Raw genomic sequence first — 12,920 nt, 5'->3', positions numbered from 1 at the left:
AAAAACGTAATAAAATGGCCACACGGCGGCCATATTGGATTGTACCACAAAACAAGTCAATGTGCATGTGTATGACATAGGTCGATGTCCTTGTACCAAATTTGAATAAAATTGGTTGAGATATGCCTGAGTTATGGCTCTGTACATGAAAAAATCGTAACAAAATGGATCGTATCACAAAAAGAATTGACATGCATATCTATGACATTGGTCAATGTCCTTGTACCAACTTTGAATAAAATTAGTTGAAACATGCCTGAATTATGGCTCTGTACATGAAAAAATCGTAATAAATATGGCCGCCTGGCAGCCATATTGGATCGTATCACAAAACAAATCGACGTGCATCTGTATGACATATGAAGTAATCCTTGTACCAAGTTTGAATGAAATCGCTTCAGGCATCTCTGAGATATCTGTGTTAAAGGACGGACAGGACGCACGCACGCACGCACGCACGCACGGACGCACGCACGCACACACGCACGGACATGACCAAACCTATAAGTCCCCCCAGGCGGTGTCCATGGGGACTAAAAACTATAATCAACGAAAGCAGGCTGAAATTGTATTATGATTATATTCTCATTCCATCCCTTGACAATGACATTTACTTATTTTTCTTGACATAAAAACATTATCTCCGACCTGGAGTAATGCATGTAAAAATAGTTTTTATGTCAACATACAGCCAATGTCTTTGGTGTGACCAAAGCCCTGAGTTTTGGCCCCGGTTTTGGCACTATAAGCATAATTTTAACTATCTTTTTGTGAGGAACAAAGACTTAAGATACAGTTTTGAGGGGAATAAACCTTAAATTGTGTTAGCAATTCAGTCAACAGATAGAAATTTGATAACAAATAGAGAACTTGTTAAAACATAGGGCCAAAGTCCCTGAAGCTACTATAGACATGGATACAAAATTAAGTATTTCCTGACTGTATGAAATTATCTCACTAAGGTCATCCTGGGGACCTGTAAACCAAATATTAAAGCTGTCTGACTAGCGGTTTTGAAAAACAAGCGACCCAACAGTTGACAGAGCTCTGCTGTGTTATATAGAGAATAACTTTTTGTGACACATGTATTGATGAAGAAGGTGGATATCTTTGATAGCTCATTAAAGGATGGTCTGACCAAAAATGGCAAAATTAGCTGCAAAAATACAAAATTGATGATTTCATCATAATTTCAATATATTACATTGCGATAACGCCTAGGAACCTGTATACCAAATATCAAAGCTATCAGATGAGTAACTTTTGAGAAACAAATATTTTGACCAAAAATGGCAAAAATTGACCCAAAAATACAAAAATTGAAGATTTCATCAAATTTCAATATATCACACTAAGACAACCCCTAGGAACCTGTATACCAAATATCAAAGGCATCAGACAAGTAGTTTTTGAGAAACACATTTTTTGACCAAAAATGGCAGCAAAAATACAAAATTGCAGATTTCGTCATATATTCAATATATCATATTTAGTTCATCTGTAAGAACCTGTATACCAAATATCAAAGCTGTCAGACGAGCGGTTTTGATGAAATAAAGTTTTGACCAAAAATGACAAAAAATTCCTTAAAAATACAGATTTGCATATTTCATCACAATTTGAACAAATCTAAGTTGGGTTATCCCCAGGGACCTGTATACAAAATAACAAAGCTGTCTGACCAGCGGTTATGAAGTAGATTTTTTACCAAAAACACCTTTTTTGGCACTAATTTGCATATTTTCAAAAATATCAAAATATTAAAAAAAATAGTTTCTCAAAATCATATTTTTCATCTACACAACAAATATCAAATCAGTAAGTACTGCGGTTCTCAAGATATTTGAGTGGACGGACGCCTCACAAACCAACATACATACATACATACATACATACATACATACATACATACAGACTGACGACGGACGCAGGACAGATACCCATCCCAATAGCTTCTATAGACTATAGTCTATAGTAGCTAAAAATGAAGGAATCAAGAATGCGCTGCATTGACATTGCTATGAGTTTATGTGAGGACTTACAAGGAAACCTGTCCTGGGATTTTCATCCTATCCAAAAGTCAAATTTGTTTTTTATTTGAAATTCCTCTTCTAAATTGTGCCTATTACAAGAATAATTCTCTGACATGTGTGTACTTACTGTCTTCAAATTTCTTGATAGTATTGAAATAGGAGGATGCCATGCCTGATTTGTCAGCACCTAGATACTGCCAATAACCAATCAGTTCTGAGCATCTTCCCCTTGCATAGAGTTTTTTGAAAACACACAGGTTACTGATGCACTCTTTTAGGTAGTCTTTGTTACCCATCATCTGTACCAACCATGGCAGTTCATCCGCTACTCGGCATGTGGTCAGACTTGGTCTGTAAATGGAAATAAAACACTGCTTTAACTCTCCCTGTCATCATCAATTATTGGTATCATCCTATTGTGTTCTATGTAAAGTTGGACAACTGCAAAGGAAAATGGGCGGGAAAAGTCCAAAAAGGTAAAACTGGTCTATTATACAGTGTCTTAATGTGAATTTACATAGCAGAATGCATTTAAAATAGAATAATACTGCAGCATACATTTTGAAAAAAACATTCACTAAAATAGGATGCGACTCATATCCAGTTTGATGGACACGAGTTTTTGAACTCTAGTGACCCCAGATTTCACATTGACTTAAAACCTTACAATTGCATGATGAGCTGTAGCACAGTTCTTCTCATCAGTGCCATGACGTTAAATCGGTAAATTTCAGTATTTAGAAAGTACTCCAGGAAAATAAATAAGTTTAGTAAGAAATGCAGATATAAAGCAAACGTCAAACATATCCCAATAAGTATTTAATGATGGTTTTAGACAAAGCACAGTGATGGAGGGACTGCGGACAAAGATTTTATATTTATTGAACTTTACCCTGTGTGACAGGCCATTCTTGGTCATTTTCAAATGGAGAGTGATTTCAACAACAAGTAAGTTGGAACCCTCTTCCACCAAAGTGAGGCATCAGTCAAGTAAACGTATATTTCACATCTGTGAAGACCTTGATGACAATTTCAAATCACTTACCCTAGTGAACATGAATAGAAATCAATCAACTTCCTTCTTGCATGGTTTAGTTCTCTCTCATAGGCTCCTGAACAGTAGCTGAGCTGAACACCTTCCCTGGCCTACAACATCAACAAATCAACAACAAAAGATATCAGACATGTTTACATCACAAGGAAGGTTATAAAAATTGATGAAGGTGTACCTTGTTAACATCAACTATGCTGGAATAGATGAAATTTGTGATACAAGTATGAAATACCACATCCTGATTCCTAATAGGGAATGTTTGCATATTTGTAAATGTCCACTTGTAAAAAAGTGTTATATGTATTCATGTGATTGAGGTTCATGGAGTTTTGTAATATAGACCTGATGTCTGATTCTTCATTTTTCCATCAGCTGTGATTTCTTTCATCTCTGATTTCACACAACTCATTGGCTAGATTTACAGGTTGTCGCATAGTTTGTGTGTTTGGCTTGGTAATTTGGAAATGACACATACCTGCTCATGTTCAAAGTTGAGCAGTCCTGATCTGCAAACCAGAATATGTCTGTCTTGTAAAGCATCAAAGAGCGGTGCCCAGAATGACCAGGTCATGTCTGGTAGAAGTTTCATCAGTTCAGCTTCAGAAAGCCCATTCCTTGACCCGTAGATAAGCTGCATTGCCTGTTGAGAGTAATGGAGTGAGTAACATTGTAGGTACTATTGTTGTCCCATAATCATAACTCAACCACTAACATACTGCATGCATTTCAGAATTTAAAAAAAATAGCGTCAATGACACTGTAGCTCCCATCCTGGACTATTTAGTGTTTGTTCTCTGGTCAGATATTTGAACATGTGTGAAAGGGATAAAGTGCATGAAGTGAAAATACTTAAATGAAATATACTGGAGACAGTGAAATATGTTTAATGTAATTATTCAGAATATAAAATGGAAAAAATACAGAATTAGATATATCGAATACTGTGATACAACCATTAACTCAAGTCATTCACAATGACATAGTCCCCACTTGTAATAGGAGTATTAGTCTTGATGGGGCAGGAAAATGTGGTCATTAAGAAGTATCACTGAGTGTATATGTTCAGATCTATGGGCACATAGGTCTATGTCGTTGTTCCCAATTTGAAACACATGAGGCATGTCTAAGTTATGGTTCTAAATCGGGAAAAAAGATCAGACCTCTAGCAGTATTGGCCAGCCAAGAAATACATATGCGCATTATAAATGAGGTACAAAATGTGACATCTTAAGGTCTAATATCCTATCAAAATTGGAGGGTATAGAACTTGTGGTTACTGAAATATGCATATATATGTATAATCAAGGTCAAAGGTCATCGAGGTCACATGACATTTTAAAAAAAAAAATAATATTGCTAATTAATCCCTATATGCCAAAAAACCGATCTCTAGCCCTATTCGCTTGCCCAGAATTAGATGTGTACATAATTAATGAGGTAAAGCGTGTGTTGTCATAAGGTCTCCCATCCTACTAAATACAAAGGACATAGCACTTGTGGTTAATTATTTATTGACATAAACATATATTTTAGGTAAAAGGTCATCGAGGTCACATAACATTTGGTCAAAAAATTTCTCTCCTATAGTTATCCCTATATACCAAAAATCAGACATCCAGCTCTATTGGCTCGCTCAGAATGAGATATGCGCATAATTATTGAGGTACAGTATGTGGCCTCATAAGGTGTCCAATCATACCAAACATGAAGGGTGTAGCACTAGTGGTTACCGAGTCATGGAAAAATATGTATATTTGAGGTCAAAGGTCACGAGGTCACGTGACATTTTGTCAAAAAAATTGTATTGCTAAGTTATCCCTATATACCAAAATCAGACCTCTAGCTCTATTGGCTCGCTCAAAATAGATATGTGCATAATTAATGAGGTACAATATGTGGCGTCATAAGGTGTCCCATCATACCATACATGAAGGCTGTAGCACTTGTGGTTACTGAGTTATGGACAAATATGTATATTTGAGGTCAAAGGTCACTGAGGTCACGTGACATTTTGTCAAAAAAATTGTATTGCTAAGTTATCCCTATATACCAAAAATCAGACCTCTAGCTCTATTGGCTCGCTCAAAATTAGATATGTGCATAATTAATGAGTACAATATGTGGCGTCATAAGGTGTCCCATCATACCATACATGAAGGCTGTAGCACTTGTGGTTACTGAGTTATGGACAAATATGTATATTTGAGGTCAAAGGTCACTGAGGTCACGTGACATTTTGTCAAAAAATTGTATTGCTAAGTTATCCCTATATACCAAAAATCAGACCTCTAGCTCTATTGGCTCGCTCAAAATTAGATATGTGCATAATTAATGAGGTACAATATGTGGGGTCATAAGGTGTCCCATCATACCATACATTAAGGCTGTAGCACTTGTGGTTACTGAGTTATGGACAAATATGTAAATTTGAGTTCAAAGGTCACCGAGGTCACGTGACATTTTGTCAAAAAAATAGTTTTGCTAAGTTATCCCTATATACCAAAAATCAGACCTCTTGCTCTATTGGCTCGCTCAAAATTAGATATGCACATAATTAATGAGGTACAATATGTGGTGTCATAAGGTGTCCCATCATACCATACATTAAGGCTGTAGCACTTGTGGTTACTGAGTTATGGACAAATATGTAAATTTGAGTTCAAAGGTCACCGAGGTCACGTGACATTTTGTCAAAAAAATAGTTTTGCTAAGTTATCCCTATATACCAAAAATCAGACCTCTTGCTCTATTGGCTCGCTCAAAATTAGATATGCACATAATTAATGAGGTACAATATGTGGTGTCATAAGGTGTCCCATCATACCATACATGAAGGCTGTAGCACTTGTGGTTACTGAGTTATGGACAAATATGTATATTTGAGGTCAAAGGTCATCAAGGTCACATGACATTTTGTCAAAATATCCGAGATATATGCGTGAACGGATGGACTCACGGATGGACGAACAGACGGACATGACCCAATCTATAAGCTCACTGGACTTCATCCGTGGGGACTAAAAATTGTGTCACTGCATCCTTTTTGCAATATGAATACGATGAGAAACTAAATTTTTATTTTTTGTGGCCTTATACATGGGAGTCTATGGAGATCCGCCTTATACATGGGAGTCTATGGACGTGTAAACTAAAAATATGCAAATTTCACCACGATTTGCCCAAATTTGGGAAAGGTCACTCCTATGCACTTCCATACCAAGTTTCAAATCAATCGGACTTGTGGTTTCAGAGCAGGAGATTTTTTGACCAAAAATGGGAGAAAATTACAAAAAAATTCATGAAAAATAGCAAGTCCAAGATACTGACCCAAGATGTGCACAATCATTTCATGTCAGCCCAAAGTACTTACATGCTAATTTTTCATGTAATCTGCTCAGTGGTTATTGAGTTTTTTCAATTTTGACTGTTTTTACATTTTTTCACTTAATTTGCATATTTTTGGCAATGACAACTTCATTTGAACAAAATCTCATCTACAGCCCATCATCCATGTATACACCCAATATCAAGATGAAATGTACAGCGGTTTTGGAGTTTTTGATGTTGACGGACAGACATACAGACATACAGACATACAGACATACAGACATACAGACATACAGACATACAGACATACAGACATACATACATACAGACATTTCCCTAGCCTATAAGAATAGCTTCCATTGCCATATATACATATGGCTATGGGAGCTAAAAACTGTCCATCCTTTAGGACAGTACACACTTCCAACCAATTTATCTGTGTTCCTAAATGTTGAAACAAGTTGGAAAAAATTAACCATTCTTTTTCCTAAATTTTTGGAAAGTTCAATATCTATAGAAGACAAAATTATATTTATTAGAGCACTATTAAAGAAATTTTAAAGCCTCAAGAGAATTTGTTGAAATTGCTGTTGATGTTGACATTTCCACTACTCCATTTTGACTGGAAGATCTACCACCAGAGGGCGCTCTTTGCATTCTACCTCTTGTTTGTTGCAAATTTAAATTCCTGCACTGCAACAGTTGTCACTGTAGTAATATTGCCATGAATATTCAACGCGTTCTTAGAATTTGAATTTCAACAAATTTGCCCCTTTTCATACTACAGTAATTATCACAGCTGGGTCCACTGTACTGCAGTAAACTGAAATATTTAAATGAATTCTGGGGATCAGGTGTGGTTATTGAAAATAACCCAGAAACTAGCAAAGTTATTTACCCTTTTTAACATTCCTCTGTGTCCATTATCTTCAAACTCAATTTCCAGTGATTCCATCACATGCCGGTACAACTCCAGTGTGTCCGGATATTGCAGACAGGAATCCAATCTCTCGGTCACAGATTTTCCAGTCAATCCACTAGTGATTTCATCAAGGAGAATGGTCAGGTAGAGTGGATTTCTTGTACTGGGAGTACGGCAGTGTGCTAGTATCCTAGATTCATGCTCACTGCTCAGTCTGTGATTATGTTTGATACACAGTGCCTGTATTAGTTCCTTCACTTGCTTACTTGAGAACGGTTCCAGATGTATGGTTGGCCATGATCTGTTCAAATGTGCGAATAAAACTGATCAACATCAGCATTGTTTGTACAAGAATTTTCTAATTTGAACAGGACAATAGCTGCAAGTCGTATATCTGGTCATTGAATGATGTGTAGCATATCAAATACAACATTGCTGCACTCTGCTATGCCTAAGTTTGCCATGTCCTACAGCAGCCCTTGGACCTTTGAGTTTATTTTTATCACAACCTGTATCACATTCTACAAATAATTGTTGAGATTCATGCTGTACTTGTCGTATGTGAATGGAAAGTCAAGTGAGATGCATCATGCCACTTCTCTTTTTTTCTGAAGCTACATAAACTCATTTTTTGAACAAAAATGAATCAATCCAATCCAATAAAAGACAATTGCTGACAACTGCATGTGGTTACATTCTAACCTAACATATGGTAAGTAATGGTAGCCTTCACTCGGGGTCAACAACAACAGCTCACTCAGTAACTAACATTTTATTGAGAACTTGAACCCCATGAAATCTTAAAACCTGACAATTTGTGAGTGTTGTACTGACCTCCAGGCTGGTGGGCAAGTATCCATATCAACAGATACAACAACCCTTGTATCCACTGGCAGTGGGTCTAGCAACCATTTCAGATGAATTTCAGCATTCTGAAAGGATAATCAATGCATGTAAACATACTGGTACAACTGAACGAATTACTAGTATTTGAAGTATGTTTGGCAGTTGGGGATTGACTTTAAAATAAATTGTCTCTGTATATATGTATGGATGATTGTCAGTCACTCTTTCAAAGAGCAACAAATACCTGACTTCACCACATTTCATGGAAGACACATATAAAAATACTATGCTTTAATTTCTCAACATTTCAATGAGGACATACATGTGCAGAAATTACATGTGTGTATCAAGTCAGAGTTTTTCCTAAGGTGACTGGGGAGTGGCACACTCTACAGCTGGATAAACACCCTCCTGTGAAAATGCCATGAAAAAATATCTTTCAAATTAAAATGAATAAATCCACAAATTTCAACAGGAAAGTTACGCCCACACAACACAAGCCCTTTGGCAAAGATTTCCTTGGGAAAGCTCTGCATGTTCACATACCTATGACTGGAGACAATTCAAATTAATGATACGTGTAGCAATATAATAAAATTGTCACTTTAATTAAGCATCCAGATAATTTAATTGGAGAATGAAAGGATGTTTATGAAATTAATGTGAAGTCAGTTTCTCTAGACCCAGTTTCTTATTGATTCAGTAATGTATTATTGTTTTGCTTTTGTTTTGTTATATGTTTTGTGTCATTTTTTATCACTTCTTGTCATGTAACAACCATTGCCCACCCTAAAATAGGTGTGACAAATGTTATGACAATAAAGTATAAAGTTCAATAATCCATGAGAATTTATATGTCACTGAACATTTTGTACAAGGTAGTAATTCATTCAGACTCTTACCCTGAACTGATCCAATGCATCAATCACAAGTACTACTCCGCCTTGTAACTTAGAAGACACTCTCTCCAACCACTTGGGGAATTCTTCCACCAATCGACCAGGTTCACAAGTCAACGGTGGGGGCGCTGTGACATGCTGCATCAGCTGACCACGGAAAATCAGAAAACACAACCAAGCAATAACAAAGGTGATGCTAAAATCCATTACCTCACAGCGTTGTTTTTAAAATTTCTTGAAATGATTCTATGATAAATGCAACATCGATGTTACATTAGTTATGTCAAGATGTTGGCGCAATACACAGACTAGAGGCAATTTGTTACTTTGATAGGTCAAGAGATTTAAGTGAAGCAACTTAAAGAGCTTCTGATGCAAAGGTGACAGGACAAGGTCAATATTTTGCCACATGGATCCTGCAAGCCCTCGGTTCCGTGTAAGGATTCAATCACAACCTTGAGAACTATAGTGTTCCAACAAAGTCTTCTATAAAAGGATGTCATGTACATTATTGCAATAAGATGGTGAATAGCTCAGGGTTGTTTAATTTTCAGGAGAACACACCACAATGGTGGTGCCTAGTGTTCTGTGGACACAGTACACACCAATAGGTCACATGATGGCAGTAGCAAATAAAACTCACATGTCTGAATGCATATGGGAATACATACACTTCCATGCGTTTTTGTGGACATGGTTTTGCTTATTCTATCTTGTCCCGAATGCATGGTTTTGCCTTTTGATATTGACAATCACAGATTTTGACCCCCCACCACCACCAAAAGAAAGTTATCTCGCCTATGAAGTTAGCTACACCACCTGAGAATCACTACTCTTCCCCAGACAGCTTATTGATGATAATTTGCAAAATCTTGAACACCGTGTTGCCCAAATGAGTGAATGAAGACTAAAAGTTGTCTCACCTGAGCTGTAAACCTCCGTATCATATGTACTGGATCTGCACTGACCGTTGACGGTCCACCAACAAAGTGATACAAGACTAAAGTATTAGGATGTTTCTTGTGTAACAAGTTGATCCACTTGGCCAGAGCCAATGACTTGCCTGAGCCTGAGTTTCCACTCACCACTAGAGGGGGTAGTGGTCCTGATGCAGATACATGGTCATTCAAGCGTCCATAATGCTGTAGGTAGGAATTCGAATGACGTGTTAAAATGTCTTTAATTTGATATGCAATGAAATGATGAGATTAGTCAGATAGGACTAACTCTATTCATTTCATTCTTTCCTATCGTACATCAAATCCATAAAGCAGTACACTTCATATAAGGACATTCAATGTATCACATTTTTTCGCATACAATGCTTTGAATATAGAATTAATCTTCCAGTTCTAATCCCAGATACAGGTATTGTCAGCCCACATAATGTACATTTAATCAACAACTAATTAACATCATTTTACCCATGTACACTGACAAACTCTTCTGTTTAAAAGTTCTCTACATACTTCAGCACTGAAGTACAGAAGTTGACTGCTGAATCACATGAAAGTTGTGAAAAGATCTGTGACATTAAATTGGTCCCTTATATAATGTGATCAATGTAGTTTTGTTTCTTGGCAACAAGTCAGAACAATGCAACTCAACCATGCTGATCTTTTTTATGCATCCCATCATCTGTCTTGATGTCAAAATAATGTTTCTCATATGAAACAGTAAATACTTTCACATGTATAAAGTCAATTTATTATCCAAAATAGAAAACTACCATTTTCTGAGACTGAGCAAGATATTCAACCATATAAAATTGCTTGGTGTTATTATAACAGTATGGGATGTTGGTGATGTGAAATGAAGTGTAAAAGCACAATGATAAAGTTTGAAGTTCGAAAAAATAATTTCATTAAAGGGACAAAGTTAGCCATTTTTAATGAATTTTGTTTGATACGAGATACTACTTATATTGTTTGACATGTTGAAAGATACTGAATGAATGGGTGACCATGCTTATATTCCACCACAGTTTTAGACAAATTAAATGAGACCATCGCAAGAAAGAATTAATGGTCATGACCATTAATTCATTCTCGCGATGGTTTCATTTATTGTGTCTAAAACCAGGGTCGAATATATGCATGGTCACCCATTCGTTCAGTATCTTTCAACATGTCAAACAATATAATTAGTATCTCACATCAAACAAAATTCATGAAAAATGGCTAACTTTGTCCCTTTAAGGTACAGCTATTGGATTGGACTTGTCTTGCTTCAACAGCCTAGCATAACCTCTGAACCAAGCAAGTTAGGGCATCAATCTGGTGATTACTATTGCAAATAAAAATGTTAACATAATTCTGAAATACCGCAGTTGTCCACACAGAAATTAATATACATGCATTTGTTACAACATCAACATATGCCACACTACGACTGCATAGAATATCCCACTCCACGGTACAGTATATCAGTTTTGTTCAAAACTGGTACATTATCTTTGGAGGACAATACATTTTGATGCCTTGTGCACTGGTGCATGTAAGTCGCTTACCTTTTCAAATCCCAATTCACATGTAGAATTCAAAGCCAGACTGAAAGCTTCAAGATGTTCATAATCATTATGTAGATCCCAGATACATCCTGTACATAACTCCTCTCCTTCTTCATCACCAAATCCTGAATCACTCTCTTTTGTTCTCTTATTCTCCAATCCAAGTTCCTGTTGATTGCAAAGATTTTCCAAGTCCAAAAATCAACATCCATTCATAGATTATGGAAATATTGCAAGGCTGTAACCCTACCACCACTATGGTTTGTCCCAATAACATACTTTACAAACAGAAATGTTTCTGTACATGTATCTTTCTGTCACTTTACCCTCTTCTACCTTTTCCTTGTCTATCTCTGTCTGTCTGTCTGTCTGTCTATCTCTGTCTATCTCTGTCTGTCTGTCTATCTATGTGTCTATCTCTGTCTGTCTGTCTGTCTGTCTATCTCTGTCTGTCTATCTATGTGTATCTCTGTCTGTCTGTCTGTCTATCTGTCTATCTTTCTCTATCTGTCTATCTCTATCTGTCTGTCTGTCTGTCTGTCTATGTCTGTCTGTCTATCTGTCTATCTCTCTCTAGCTATCTCTGTCTGTCTGTCTGTCTGTCTACCTGTCGGCTTTTAAATCTGTGTGCATGTCTATTTGCGTTACTGTGTGCCCACTGACATATGGTTTGACTGCCTGTTCATGGTATATCTATATGTGACTGCCTGCATCATCTGCATGTACACGGTTTGTTTACATGTCTGCCTGCCTATTTGACACATTATATGCCTGTATGTTCATGAGTGTGTGTCTGAATGCCTGTGTATGACTGCATCATCTGCATGTACACGGTTTGTTTACCTGTCTGCTTGCCTATTTGACACATTATATGCCTGTGTTCATGTGTGTATATGTGTGTGTGTGTGTGTGTTTGTGTGTCTGAATGTGTGTGACTGCATCACCTGTATGTAGTCCCTCTAAATTGTACACTTCTTTGCTAACCTGTCTCCTTGCCTATCTGACACAAGGTATGCCTGTATGTTCGTGTGTGTATGTGTGTGTGTGTCTGTCTGTCAGTCTGTCTGTGACTGCCTCATCTGAATGTCTGCATATTGTATGTGGATAGCCTTCAGTATACCAATCTGAAATATGATCTCTCAGTCTCTCTCTATGTCTATTGCTATTGTCTATATTTACTTTTTCCTTAGAGTCTACATTATTTAAGCTGAAGTGTGGAGTAAGCACCCATGTCACAGCTGTAATAAACTTACTGCAGTAAAAGACTTAAACACTGGCCATTAGTTTATACTGACCTAGAGAAAGAAATAATCATCTTAAAAAGAGATTA

The 12,920-nt window shown here is 36.8% G+C and overlaps 1 protein-coding gene across 4 annotated transcripts in view; it reads right to left on the bottom strand.

Moving 5' to 3' along the window:
• LOC139143257 (nephrocystin-3-like) overlaps positions 1-12,920 on the bottom strand; it is a 43,532-nt gene that overhangs the window by 10,916 nt on the left and 19,696 nt on the right. For all 4 annotated transcript variants that reach the window (XM_070713442.1, XM_070713443.1, XM_070713444.1 and 1 more), the window contains 8 exons: positions 11,591-11,758; positions 10,005-10,223; positions 9,085-9,228; positions 8,171-8,268; positions 7,313-7,637; positions 3,563-3,727; positions 3,079-3,179; positions 2,161-2,384 (listed from right to left, as the gene is read on the bottom strand). In XM_070713442.1, coding sequence (XP_070569543.1) covers positions 2,161-2,384; positions 3,079-3,179; positions 3,563-3,727; positions 7,313-7,637; positions 8,171-8,268; positions 9,085-9,228; positions 10,005-10,223; positions 11,591-11,758 — 1,444 coding nt within the window. The remainder of the gene's footprint in view (positions 1-2,160; positions 2,385-3,078; positions 3,180-3,562; positions 3,728-7,312; positions 7,638-8,170; positions 8,269-9,084; positions 9,229-10,004; positions 10,224-11,590; positions 11,759-12,920) is intronic.

The sequence above is a fragment of the Ptychodera flava genome, chromosome 11, assembly GCF_041260155.1.
Source record: "Ptychodera flava strain L36383 chromosome 11, AS_Pfla_20210202, whole genome shotgun sequence".
Lineage (NCBI taxonomy): Eukaryota > Metazoa > Hemichordata > Enteropneusta > Ptychoderidae > Ptychodera > Ptychodera flava.
This window is presented reverse-complemented; position numbering and strand designations above follow the sequence as displayed.